General features: G+C 42.2%; 1 protein-coding gene across 1 annotated transcript; it reads left to right on the plus strand.

Annotated features, from left to right (window-relative positions):
• The first annotated feature begins 13,047 nt into the window (after positions 1 to 13,047).
• On the plus strand, positions 13,048 to 14,254 carry LOC111980737 (cardiotrophin-2-like). Its single transcript, XM_024011668.1, has 4 exons — positions 13,048 to 13,257; positions 13,387 to 13,488; positions 13,604 to 13,813; positions 14,021 to 14,254. Exons 1-4 carry the CDS (start codon positions 13,048 to 13,050, stop codon positions 14,252 to 14,254), a joined length of 756 nt encoding a protein of 251 aa, XP_023867436.1.
• The last annotated feature ends 473 nt before the right edge of the window (positions 14,255 to 14,727 follow it).

The raw sequence follows: 14,727 nt of genomic DNA on the forward strand, positions 1-14,727 counted from the left end.
CGACCTGGCCGGATGTTTATTTTCACCCTGCACAGGACGTACTGGGCTGTGCAGACTCACCGGAGACACAGTACGCAAAACCGGCGCAGGATATCCTGGTCCAAGGAGGTACACTGGAGACCAGGATCGCTAAGCCGGCACCCTCCTTCCCTGGCTGGATGCTCATTCTAGCCCGGCCAATGCGAGGAGCTGGAATAGAGCGCACTGGGCTAGAATAGCACACTGGAGACACAGTGCGCTCCACCGCATAACAGATGCCTGACCAGTAACACTCTCCCCACGGTAAGCACGAGGAGTTGGCTCAGGTCTCCTACCTGACTCAGCCAATCGCCTCGTGTGCCACCCCCCAAAAGAATCTTGGGGCTGCCTCTCGGGCTTCCGTGCAAGCCGCGTACCTTTATATCGTCGCCGTTCCTCCATTCTCCTGTATCCCCCCTCGCACTGTTCCATTGAATCCCAGGCGAGCTCTGGCACTCTCCCTGGATCGATCGACCATCTCTCTATCTCCTTCCAGGTTGTTACTCACTCATCCTTCTCCCGGATCCATTTTTCCACAAAGTGCTGTTCCTCCCTTTCACGCTGCTTGGTCCTTGTTTGGTGGGTTATTCTGTCACGAACGTCGTAGTGAGGAGACCAAAGCGCAGCGGGATGTGAATACATAATTTAATACAAGACGACTGAACACGAAGAACACTAACAAAGAATACTAAGGTCAGGGCGTGACAGCCTCAAACTCTGGTACTCGACCAATGGTTGCCATTTTCACAGTTAATTGTTCAGTTTCCACATTCCTTGTATTCCTTCATTTTCAGAAATGTCATCTAATTCTTRWCTTTCTCCATTTCAGAAGTTTCTGAAATGTTTTCATTATCTGCGCTCATTTGTAATAATGTGCACACTGTGTTACGTTTCATCTTTKTTATTTTTACACTATTTCTCCACTGAGATTGTCTATTTTCAATGGGTTCAATGACAGTTCTTATGATCACCAGCAGAGGACATTGTCGCTATTCTGGACTCCCATAGGCTTGCTATTTGGCAGCTCTTGAACACTGTTCCTGCTAGCAGTGCTTAGCATAAGCAGTCTTCTACTGTAGGAAACAACGGACGATTTACATCATTATATTGAGTTTAATTACTCACYCAACATTCTTCCCATCAAGCAATGTCCGTTTAATCAGAGCTTAATAAAGAGCTTAATCACCTCATCGCCACTGTAATATTTGTGTTGTGGAGAAAATTACCAGGCAGGAGACGGGAGTACAGTTTAGTGCTGTTTAGTAAAAATATCTCATGCCCTACATTAGTAGCATGTGCACTTCCTATTAGGTGTCATAACATAACAGTGCCGTAATTCATTACTGCTTAGTAACAGCATAGTAACTAATATAGGCAGACACAGTACCAGTCAAAAGTTTGGACACACCGACTTATTCAAGGTTTTTACTTATTTTTTTATATTTTCTACATTGTAGAATAATAGTGAAGACATCAAAACTATGAAATAACACATGGAATTATGTAGTAACCAAAAAAGTGTTAAACAAATCAAAATATATTTTTTATTTGAGATTCTTCAAAGTAGCCACCCTTTGCCTTGATGACAGCTTTGCACACTCTTGGCATTCTCACAACCAGCATCACGAGGTAGTCACCTGGAATGCATTCCAATTAACAGGTGTTCCTTAAAAGTTAATGTGTGGAATTTAAGTTAATTTGGGCCTCCTGAGTGGCGCAGTGGTCTAAGGCACTGCATCACAGTGATAGCGGTGCCACTAGAGATTCTGGGTTCGAGTCCAGGTTCTGTCGCAGCCGGCCGCAACCAGGAGACCCATGGGGCAACGCACAATTGGCCCAGTGTCGTCCGGGTTAGGGGAGAGGTTTGGCCGGCAGGGGTATCCTTGTCCCATCGCGCACTAGTGACTCCTGTGGCGGGCCGGGTGGTGTATGGTGTTTCCTCCAACACATTGGGGCGGCTGGCTTCCGGGTTAAGTGGGCATTGTGTCAAGAAGCAGTGTGGCTTGGTTGGGTTGTGTTTCAGAGGACGCACGGCTCTCGACCTTCGCCTCTCCCAAGTCCATACTGGAGTTGCAACGATGAGACAAGACTGTAACTACCAATTGGATACCATGAAAAAGGAAGAAAATAAAAGTTAATTTGGGGAATTTCTTTCCTTTTTAATGCGTTTGATCCTATCAGCTGTCTTGTTCAAGTAACAGATACATCTCAACATCAACTGTTCAGAGGAGACTGTGTGAATCAGGCCTTTATGGTCGAATTGCTGCAAAGAAACCACTACTAAAGGACACCAATAAGAAGTAGAGACTTGCTTAGGCCAAGAAACACGAGCAATGGACATTAGACTGGTGGAAATATGTCCTTTGGTCTGACAAGTCCAAATTTGAGATTTTTGGTTCCAACGGCCGTATCTTTGTGAGACGCAGAGTATGTATGCAGATGATCTCTGCATGTGTGGATCCCCCCGTGAAGCATGGAGGAGGAGGTGTGATGATGTGGGGGTGCTTTGCTGGTGACACTGTCTGTGATTTATTTAGAATTCAAGGCACACTTAACCAGCATGGCTACCACAGCCTTCTGCAGTGATACGCCATCGCATCTGGGCTTAGTGGGACTTTGGGCTTAGTGGGACTATCATTGTTTTTTCAACAGGACAATGACCCAAAACACACCTCCAGGCTGTGTAAGGGCAATTTGACCAAGGGGAGTGATGGAGTGCTGTATCAAATGACCTGGCCTCCACAATCACCCGACCTCAACCCAATTGAGATGGTTTAATTGAAATGCATTCCAGGTGACAACCTCATGAAGCTGGTTGAGAGAATGCCAAGAGTGTGCAAAATTGTCATCAAGGCAAAAGGTGGCTCAAATATAAAATAGATTTTGATTTGTTAAACACTTTTTTGGTCATTACATATGTGTTATTTCATAGTTGATGTCTTCACTATTATTCTACAATGTAAAAAATAGTACAAATAAAGAAAAATCCTTGAATGAGTAGGTGTGTCCAAACTTTTGACTGGCACTATAGATCACCGATACTACAGGTTTGAGTACGTAATCACACTGAATATTGACAGTTTATTATTTTTTACTATCTTTAGGGCTTCTCTAGTGCAAATAATGTGGCAGGGTACAGATGTACAGTGGGAGATAGAGATATAAGGAAAGGGATTGCTGGGGTCAGGTACTGTCCGTACATTGCAAATGAGCAGAGCAAGCGTTTTGGTGTTCCATGGTATCGTCAGTGCTCTCTTGCTTACCAAAAATGGGAATGAAAGCTAAACTAAACTAAAACAGATGTATTGAAACTAAAAGTGACCGAGACAGGGGAATCTCTGTCAGTGTTCCTTCAAACAGAATGAGGGTAGCCCTACTGGTGAGTCGTGTGTGATTTGACACTGTCGTGCTCGTGCATGAAAAGCCTAGGATGCCGGACGTTTCTGAGATACTGGAACCGGCGCTCCTGGCACTGACGATTATACCAGGCTCAAAGTTGCTTAGGTCACTCGTTCTGCCCATTCTAACGTTCAATCGAACAGTAACTTAATGCCTCGATGCCTGTCTGCCACATGACTCACTTTCTGTAGGAGTGAAATGAGGTTGGCCCACTGTCTTCTGCTGTCTGTCCTCTGTTGCTCTACAGCAAACTCTATAAGACAACAGATTTGTCTTTCCTTTGAGAGGATGAATATGATCACATTGCTGAATAGGTTACATTCCACTAAATCTTCAACTTAAAAGGGATTTGTTGAAAAAGTGGTAAAATGGTGAGATATTACCTTGATATACATCATATTTCACTGCTCCACAGCTCAGGTAACACAGCATGTTGACTGGTCTATAATCAGTGATCTGACATGCATGGACATCCACATGCTTCAGGATTCAAATCTGGATACACTGTAATAGTTGAGTTGTTCCATGAAATGAGTGCCTTTGGCATCCTTTTGATATTTTAAGTACAAATTGTGCACCAATATTGAATGTTAAAAGCCTGTTATATTCAATGGAGTGGAGAATTCAATAAATCATTTTTTTTATATGAATAATGACTTGCTAAATTGCCAAAATTCAACATGTTGACAAGTCTCTCCGTGCACCATCTGTGACTTCAAGGGAGATTTCAACCCACTTAACCCCAACATTTCTCCAAGTTTTCACCATGATTGTAAAGTCCTAGTTATTTTGTTGATTTGACAGTCATTTCTAAAGATTATTATTTATTTAATGTTTTTAGTGATTCATTTGAAGGTAAAAAAAAAAAAAAACCTGTCCCTCATTTTAAGGTCAACCTGTAACCTGTAAGTGAACTGAACATTCATTTGAATAAGATGAAAGACTGTGTGAGACTGTGTGAATCAGGCCTTCATGGTCGAATTTCTGCAAAGAAACCACTACTAAAGGACAGCAATAAGAAGAGACTTGCTTGGGCCAAGAAACACAAGCAATGGACGTTAGACCGGTGTACATTTATCCTTTGGTCTGGAGTCCAAATTTGAGATTTTTGATTCCAACCACAGTGTCTTTGTGAGATGCGTGTGGGTGAACGGATGATATCCGCATGTGTATTTCCCACTGTAAAGCATGGATGAGGAGGTGTGATGGTGTGGGGGTGCTTTGCTGGTGACATTGTCTGTGATTTATTTAGAATTCAAGGCACACTTAACCAGCATGGCTACCACAGCATTCTGCAGCGATACACCATCCCATCTGGTTTGCGCTTAGTAGGACTATCATTTGTTTTTCAACAGGACAATGACCCAACACACCTCCAGGCTGTGTAAGGGCTATTTTACCAAGAAGGAGAGTGATGGAAACTACTACTACTGAAAGAGCTGCTTCCTGTGCTTGGCCCTCCTATGTTGAACATAATAAACGGCTCTCTATCCACCGGATGTGTACCAAACTCACTAAAAGTGGCAGTAATAAAGCCTCTCTTGAAAAAGCCAAACCTTGACCCGGAAAATATATAAAACTATRGGCCTATATCGAATCTTCCATTCCTCTCAAAAATTTTAGAAAAAGCTGTTGCGCAGCAACTCACTGCCTTCCTGAAGACAAACAATGTATACGAAATGCTTCAGTCTGGTTTTCGACCCCATCATAGCACTGAGACTGCACTTGTGAAGGTGGTAAATGACCTTTTAATGGCGTCAGACCGAGGCTCTGCATCTGTCCTCGTGCTACTAGACCTTAGTGCTGCCTTTGAACCACCATCAATCACCACATTCTTTTGGAGAGACTGGAAACCAAATTGGTCTACACGGACAAGTTCTGGCCTGGTTTAGATCTTACCTGTCGGAAAGATATCAGTTTGTCTCTGTGAATGGTTTGTCCTCTGACAAATCAACTTACATGTCTATCGGTGTTCCACAAGGTTCCGTTTAGGACCACTATTGTTTTCACTATATATTTTACCTCTTGGGGATGTTATTCGAAAACATAATGTTAACTTTCACTGCTATGCGGATGACACACAGCTGTACTTTCAATGAAACATGGTGAAGCCCCAAAATTGCCCTCGCTAGAAGCCTGTGTTTCAGACATAAGGAAGTGGATGGCTGCAAACTTTCTACTTTTAAACTCGGACAAAACAGAGATGCTTGTTCTAGGTCCCAAGAAACAAAGAGATCTTCTGTTAAATCTGACAATTAATCTTGATGGTTGTAAAGTCGTCTCAAATAAAACTGTGAAGGAACCTCGGCGTTATCTTGACCCTGATACTCTCTTTTGACGAACATATCAAGACTGTTTCAAGGACAGCTTTTTTTCCATCTACGTAACATTGCAAAAATCAGAAATTTTCTGTCCAAAATGATGCAGAAAAATTTATCCATGCATTTGTTACTTCTAGGTTAGACTACTGCAATGCTCTACTTTCCGGCTACCCGGATAAAGCACTAAATAAACTTCAGTTGTGCTAAATACGGCTGCTAGATCCTGACTAGAACAAGAATTGATCATATTATCTCAGTGCTATCTTCCGTTCCTACACTGGCTTCCTTTTAAGGCAAGGGCTGATTTCAAGGTTTACTGTTACCTATAAAGCGTTACATGGCTTGCTCCTACCTATCTTTCCGAGTTGGTCCTGCCGTACATACCTATACGTACGCTACGGTCACAAGACGCAGGCCTCCTAATTGTCCTAGAATTTCTAAGCAAACAGCGGGAGCAGGGCTTTCTCCTATAGATCTCAATTTTTATGGAACGGTCTGCCTACCATGTGAGAGACCCAGACTCGGTCTCAACCTTTAAGTCTTTACTGAAGACTTATCTCTTCAGTAGGTCATATGATTGAGTGTAGTCTGGCCCAGGAGTGTGAAGGTGAACGGAAAGGCTCTGGAGCAACGAACCGCCTTGCTGTCTCTGCCTGGCCGGTTTCCCCTCTCTCCACTGGATTCTCTGCCTCTAACCCTATTACAGGGGCTGAGTCACTGGCTTACTGGTGCTCTTTCATGCCGTCCCTGGAGGGGTGCGTCATTGAGTGGGTTGATTACTGACGTGATCTTCCTGTCTGGGTTGGCGCCCCCTTGGTTTGTGCTGTGGTGGAGATTCTTTGTGGGCTATACTCGGCTTGTCTCAGGATTGTAAGTTGGTGGTTGAAGATATCCCTCTATGGTGTGGGGGCTGTGCTTTGGCAAGTGGGTGGGGTTATATCCTTCCTGTTTGGCCTGTCCGGGGGTTTCTTCTGATGGGGCACAGTGTCTCCTGACCCCTCCTGTCTCAGCCTCCAGTATTATGCTGCAGTAGTTTATGTGTCGGGGGCTAGGGTCAGTTGTTACCTGGAGTACTTCTCCTATCTTATTCAGGTCCTGTGTGAATTAAGTATGCTCTCTCTAATTCTTCTCCCGCTTCTCTCTTTCTTTCTTCTCTCTCGGAGAACCTGAGCCCTAGGACATACGTCACGGCAAACCGGATTGATGACTCCTTGCTGTCCCAGTCCGCCTGGCCTTGCTGCTATTCCAGTTTCAGCTGTTCTGCCTGCGGTATGGGAACCCTACCTGTCCAGACCTGCTGTTTTCAATCCATCTTATGATCGGCTATGAAAGCAACTGATATTTATTCCTGATATTATTGACCCAATGCTTGTCATTTATGAACATTTTGAAAAATCTTGGCTCTCTCTAATTCTCTCCTTCTCTCTTTCTTTCTCTCTCTCGGAGGACTGAGCCCTAGGACCATACGTCATCGGAAACCGGGCATGATGACTCCTTGCTGTCCCAGTCCGCCTGCCTGCTGCTATTCCAGTTTCAGCTGTTCTGCCTGCGGTTATGGAACCCCTACCTGTCCCAGACCTGCTGTTTTTCAACTCTTAATGATCGGCTATGAAAAGCCAACTGATATTTATTCCTGATTATTATTTGACCATGCTTGTCATTTATGAACATTTTGAAAATCTTGGCTCTCTCTCAATTCTCTTCTTTCTTTCTCTCTCTCGGAGGACCTGAGCCCTAGACCATACGTCAGACTACCGGGCATGATGACTCCTTGCTGTCCCCAGTCCACCTGGCCTTGCTGCTATTCCAGTTTCAACTGTTCCCTGCGTTATGGAACCGCCACCTGTCCCAGACCTGCTATTTTCAACTCTTAATGATCGGCTATTGAAAAGCCACGTGAAAATTATTCATCGATTATTATTTGACCATGCTTGTCACTTATGAATATTTTGAACATCTTGGCAATGTTCTGTTATAATCTCCACCGGCACAGCCAGAAGAGGATGGCCACCCCTCATAGCCTGGTCCTCTCCAGTTTCTTCCTAGTTTTGCCTTTCCTTAGGGAGTTTTTCCTAGCCACCGTGCTCTACACCTGCATTGCTGTGCTGTGTTGGGGTTTTAGGCTGTGGTTCTGTACAGCACTTCGAGATATAGCTGATGTACGAAGGGCTATATAAAATAAACTTGATTTGATTTGATTTGATGGAGTGCTGCATCAAATGACCTGGCTTCCACAATCCCCCGACCTCAACCAAATTGAGATGGTTTGGAATGTATCAGACCGCAAGGTGAAGGAAAAACTGCCAATAAGTGCTCAGAATATGTGGGAACTCCTTCAAGACTGTTGGAAAACCATTCCAGGTGAAGCTGGTTGAGAGAATGCCAAGAGTGTGCAAAGCTGTCATCAAGGCAATTGGTGGCTATTTGAAGAATCTCAAATATAAAATCTATTTTGATTTGTTTAACACATTCTTGGTTACTACATGATTCCCTGTGTGTTATTTCATAGTTTTGATGTCTTCACTATTATTCAACAATGTAGTAAACAGTAAAAATAAAGAAAAACCCTTGACTGAGTAGGTGTTCTAAAACTTTTGACCGGTAGTGTATATATTCTTATTCCATTCCTTTACTTAAATTTGTATGTATTAGGTAGTTGTTGTGGAATTGTTAGATTACATGTTAGATATTGCTGCACTGTTGGAACTAGAAGCACAAGCATTTTGCTACATTCGCAATAACATCTGCTAACCATGTATACGTGACCAATAAAATTAGATTTTATTTTTGATTTTATTTGAAAAATGGTAAGGAAAGGTAATGAAATTAAAATAGATGTATTGAAACTAAAAGTGACCGAGACAGGGGGAATCTCTGTCAGTGTTCCTTCAAACTGAGAGAGCACAGGCGGAAGTCATAAAAATGAGGGAAGCCCATCTGGTGAGTCATGTGTGTGATTTGAAAGGGGTAGTATGTATGTATGTGACTCATAAAGATCTTCTTCCACACAACACACACATCCACACACTCCCACTCAGCCCCTCCCGATACCGCATCACTGTGAGAGTGTTCTGCTCCCCAAGGAGAGGAAGTAGATACTGTATCTGTCCATCAGCACTGTTGTCCTGACTGTCCACTTCCTCTCTCCAGGTCTGAATCTGACCTGTGTGCACGGGCCAGTAGTGCCACAACAGTGACACGACAGATACACACTCAGATAGTACCAAAGCTGTGCCCATACTTGGCTGGTTTTGACTGATCACTAAATCGATTAAGCAGCTGCTTAATATATATTTTAACTCTCATTTGAATCTTGATTATGACTATTTATGACCATTGGCTTTAGGGTAATGCCAGAGTGCCATATCATATCTCTACTATGTTTCTTGATAACAGAAAGTGGGATGGATAGTCATGATGGTCATGACAGTGGTGGTAAAGGTGGTAAAAATGGTACTGATGATGTACTCTGAGACATTCCCATGGCAGTCCCCCTGCAGGCTGCTGATTCTGGGGGATCACCAGGAGATTGGCAGGACAGAAACTCCTCTCTGCTCTTTTTATCACCTGCCACTCTCTGCATAAGACTGTGATGAAACGGCCTGCTTCCGCAATCCAGAAAATGACTCAGCCCTATCCTTCTCTCTCTCTCTATCGCTCGCTCGTAATTGAGAAAGTAGATGGAGAGAGAAAGCGAAAAGAGGGAGACCACTATTACTCAGACTGTCTATGACACACAAATGTGACGCAATGCTCTCTCAAGACGGCACTATGATACAACAACCTACAAATATATTTTTTATCATCAAGAGTATATTTTAAAACTGCCTGAAATTTTTATTTTCCAAAAATCTCAACTGTCAAATTGTATAAATAAATGGCAAGACAGAACACCAAAAACAGTAAACTGCTGCATTTGCAGCAATGATTGTGCAGTGGTGGGTCATTCTTGTCTAGGCACAAGGGTTATTGAGTGACCTTTGATCCCTTCACTGTATGATTACCACATTTTCCCTGCACACGTTTTCCCTGTAATGTACATAATTTATATGGTGCAACGACCAGACTGGGTACGCATCATAATGACTAACACAGTGTGTGTGTGTGTGTGAATGCAAGAACGCTGGCCACCTTTGTGAAATGTTGTCTTGTGACTTATCATCTCATACCGTGCAGCAACAGGTAAGCTGTAAAAAATGGTTGATAACATCTATAGGTGCTTTCTACACTTTTGTTGTTAATTATACAAAAATATACACTACCGTTCAAAAGGCCAGCATCCCGGAGTCGCCTCTTCACTGTTGACGTTGAGACGGGTGTTTTGCGGGTACTATTTAATGAAGCTGCTAGTTGAGGATTTGTGTTGAGGATCTGTTTCTCAAACTAGACACTCTAATGTAGTTGTCCTCTTTCTCAGTTGTTCACTYGGGCCTCTCACTCCTCTTTCTATTCTGGTTAGAACCAGTTTGCGCTGTTCTGTGAAGGGAGTAGTACACAGCGTTGTACGAGATCTTCAGTTTCTTGGCAATTTCTCGCATGGAATAGCCTTCATTTCTCAGAACAAGAATAGACTGATGAGTTTTAGAAGAAAGTACTTTGTTTCTGGCCATTTTGAGCCTGTAATCAAACCCACAAATGCTGATGCTCCAGCTACTCAACTAGTCTAAAGAAGTCCAGTTGTCAGTTTCAGCTGTGCTAACATAATTGCAAAAGGGTTTTCTAATGATCAATTAGCCTTTTAAAATGATAAACTTGGATTAGCTAACACAACATGCCATTGGAACACAAGAGTGATGGTTGCTGATAATGGGCCTCTGTACGCCTAGGTTTACCATTGTATTAACTGTGCTGCCAGACTTAAAGTACTGCATCCTGAATGAGAACAGTGCTTTCACAATTATTCACTTTCAAAATTACTATCAATTGCATTTTGAGATATTATTTCAGGTGGGCAAAAATGTGATATGTTTTTCATACTCTACAACTACCTTGGTGGGCTGTGCAGTAACATCAAAGTGAATAAAAAATGTAATTGCCCAATGGAGCTTTAGTTTCCACGATTATTTTAGGCTGTGATTAGTTCTCTATTACTGTAACAAAATACTGTAATTTAGATAATAATGCTGTTTCATCCTCTTCTTCTATAGCCACCCCCCTACGTCTTGGTCATCCATCCATCCAAGTTCACAATTTTTTTAAACACTATACATAGTATAAGGTATACTATTATAAAGGTTTCTGAAAAATAAAGGGATTAGTTTAATTTACCTTTAACTCTTAATTTGGATTAAAACAACAATTTGCATGTGGAATCAGCTGTTTCTGGTAAACTTGTTATTGTCAACGTCTCAGCTAGTGCTATCCTATAGCCAAACCCATAATATATGCCCCATTATAAGAGGTGCTGTATGCATATAAAATGTGACAAAATTCAAGATTACATGTTGATGTAGGTATTTATGCATTAAATATTTTTGACCAGATTTTGATATTTCTACTTTAGCTTATTTCCAATGCGTGTTTTCAGATTACCGACGGGATTCGTCAGGGCGTGTCACATATATGAATATATAAAGACATTGGGGTCCGAAATGATTAACACCGTTGATAAAGATGAGCAATAATGACTGTATAAAATAAATGATTCAAATACTGAGCTACAGGTAAATGCCAAAATAATGGAAAGACTRGAGTAAATGAGGGATACAAAGAAAATTGAAAGCAGGTGCTTCCACATAGGTGTGGTTACTGAATTATTTAAACAATTAACATCCCATCATGCTTAGAGCCATGTATAAAAATGCTGGGCAGGCCATTATTTTGGCTGCCATGGCTATGCCTCCATAGGATGACAATGCCCCCTTCCAAAGCGCAGTGGTTTGACGAGCATGAAAACTATGTAAACCATATGCCATGGCCGTCTTCGTTACCAGATCTCAATCCAATTGAGCACTTACGGGAGATTCTGGAGCAGTGCCTGAGACAGCATTTTCCACCATCATCAACAAAACACCATTGAAGCTGTTCTGGCTCGTGGTGCCCCAACACKCTATTAAGACACATGTTGTTGTTTCCTTTATTTCAGCAGATACCTGTAGTTTATACATCAGTAATAAACAGCTAGGAATCCAATGGTTGAATTTGTGTGATTGTTATTTTGGTTATATGACAGTATTTGGCAACCAGCTAAATGACAAATCACACAATTTCAATCATTGTTTTATAACTGTATATTAATTATTTATAAAAGATTAACAAGTATCTAACAGTGTATAAACTAATTATACGGCCCGTTTAAAATAATTTGGCCCACTACTAATGTAAAGAGTAAAGGAGGGATTGTAGGTCTTTAAACCCAATACCGATCCAATGGTCTAATAAATCAGATACAAAAATAAAATGTAGTTCACTAAACTCATCAGAATATCATATATAATGACTAATTAGGCTAGATTACAATTAAACTGTAAAAAGTAGAGTTTGATCAAGATAAGATTTATTAGCAAAATTAGACATCATATTAGGCCCTTCTATCTCAAAATGATAGTGAAAACGGAATAATTTAGCAATTATGTGCTTACAAACTTCTAAACAGAATTGGCAATTGAGATGAATCATCCGTGCAGGAACCCCTACTCAAGCTGCTGAGAAAAACTCCAGGCCACAAGAGAAACTAAGGACGTATATAAATATCAAAGGATGCAGCTAGGATGTATGTCAATCACAGATTGTTATCGCTAAAAGGTAAGTCTGCTCTGTCTCTCTCTCTCTCTCTCTCTCTCTCTCTCTCTCTCTCTCTCTCGAGCTCACTCTCTGAACTAGTGTTGAGCTTTACAGGTGTTCCATAGCTGGACCACCTGTGGTATACTCCTTTATCGCTATAAGGCTTAGATACTAAGAAGTCTGTGTTAGTGCGATGGGAGAATGATACTAGGTTAGAAAGCAAGGATTTTTGGAGCTTGTCAAATTCTACAGTTTTCCATAGTAGGTACTAGATTGTCAAGGATCTACAATTTGTACTGTCTTTGTGTTGTTGTTGTAAAGTAATACATATTTAGGGCTTTATTCAATTTGTATTGCTGAAGCGTTACAGATTGCGCTATAGAAATGTAAAGGTAATTTCCTATTGAGACGAAATATGTAGCGTTTACCATCTGTCAGTGCAGTCTCCATTAAAGCCAGAACATTGCCTTTAAATTTCAATCACGCTATAAAGCTGAACTCCTGCAATACAGATTGAATAGAGCCATTACAGAGAGTTCCACAAGTAGCCAACATGTAATGAATATTGATTAGAATAAATGTTGACATGATTGTGCAGTTCAGCATATATTCATCCTCTCCCTGTCTCTTCCAGATGGCTGTTTGGTGGTGCGTTCTGTTTCCCCTGTTCTTCCTCACCCTGAGCTGTGTGTACCCATGTTGTGCTTCCACTCCAGGCCTACTCCAGGCCTACTCATACTCCCTCAAATCCACCAGGTGCACCCACGCCCGGGTTCAGCAGCTGCTCATGAGATATGTGAGTTAACTCCTCTGTTATTCCTCTGTTACTGGTGGCTAGTCTGCTAGCACTTATATGCCCAGAGACAACAGCTATCCTCACCTACTACAGGCTGTTATCATAATGTACCCTCATTTGTCTTGTCAGAAAGAGGAGCTGTTGGAAGACAAGCAGTTTGAGGACAGAGATCTGGAGTTACAGACCATACCATCACTCTCTACAGACTTCTACCACTGGCTTCAGATGAAGGTTTGTGTTTGTGTGTGACCTGTGTATGAATCACTGTTAACCTGTGGTGGTTTAATGCTTTAAAAGGTACGATGGAGCAGGAGTGACATTGTGTATAATGTTACGATCTGTACAGGACTGGGAGCGTCTGAGTGCTGCCTCTCAAGACCTGCACACTTTCTGGGCTCACCTGGATATGAAGAGAAAGGAGATGGAGGTGGATAAGGTGGAACAGAGAGCAGCCCACTGGATGGGGACAAGGGGGAAGGCTAAAACCACCATACCCCAGGGTATACACCGCATTCAGACAGACCTGCGGGATCTCATGACAAAAGTCAACTTTCAGGTACAATGCCCACCATATAAACGAATGAACGAACACATGCACAGATACACATTTGAGGTGTTCACACATTGTGTGTATACTTATTGTCTTTGCACACTAAATTAGGTGTTCACATAGCTACCCATCACTCAGCAGCTACTGTATATCCACCGTGAGGAGAATATTGTTACGAGCTCAGTCTGATAAACCTCTCTGTGGTCTTTACAGTTGAGGTGTGTGAACAGTTCCAGTGTGAGCCCCACCTCTCCCCCAACCCTGACCCGTGCAGTGAGCCCTTCCTCCAGCCACCAGGCCCTATCAAAGTCCCTGTGGACCAGCCGCCTGGAGGGCTACGTCATCCTCAGGGACCTGGAGCGCTACCTCACCAAGCTGGCCAGAGACTTCATCCTCTTGAAGACCAAACACAGTGGTCCTCCAAGCGCCCAGCCCAGTGGCAGATAAACACGGTGTGCATGGATTCATATTCATAATGCGTAATAGTACTGCACTAGCCTGGAAAAGTTGTGGTCAGAGTGGCTTTTAACTTATTTTGTGGACGAGGGATAATATTGGATGTGAGAATTTACGTATTGTTATGAATCATAACACAACAGGATTTTATGTTGTCAATGCACACCGTTTATTTAAGCAGTAACAAGTTAATACAGCTAATACCAATAATAATGATATTCATATTATTCATATTTATAAATAATTCAGTATTACTTTTGACAGAAAGACTTCAATGGAGTTTAATTTCTGGTATTTACCCTAAGATCATGATTTCTCATCGTTGAGAGATGCTATGTTCACTTTGTTACATGGAGTATTACTGTAAGTTGTACAGCCTTACTCTCCTCTGGGTTTCTCCCTGAGTTTCCATCTTTTCTGTCTCTCACTCTCTCTGACTAACAGCCGAGAACCGGAAGAGTGTT

Source organism: Salvelinus sp. IW2-2015, linkage group LG20, assembly GCF_002910315.2.
Source record: "Salvelinus sp. IW2-2015 linkage group LG20, ASM291031v2, whole genome shotgun sequence".
Classification (NCBI taxonomy): domain Eukaryota; kingdom Metazoa; phylum Chordata; class Actinopteri; order Salmoniformes; family Salmonidae; genus Salvelinus; species Salvelinus sp. IW2-2015.

What these genes read in the sequence shown, in the direction of transcription:
- LOC111980737 (XM_024011668.1), top strand. Translation starts at nt 13,048, where the DNA reads ATGATTGTGCAGTTCAGCATATATTCATCCTCTCCCTGTCTCTTCCAG. An exon ending in AGCAGCTGCTCATGAGATAT is followed by an intron (nt 13,258 to 13,386) that starts GTGAGTTAACTC and finishes TTGTCTTGTCAG; the next exon opens with AAAGAGGAGCTGTTGGAAGA. An exon ending in TGACAAAAGTCAACTTTCAG is followed by an intron (nt 13,814 to 14,020) that starts GTACAATGCCCA and finishes TGGTCTTTACAG; the next exon opens with TTGAGGTGTGTGAACAGTTC.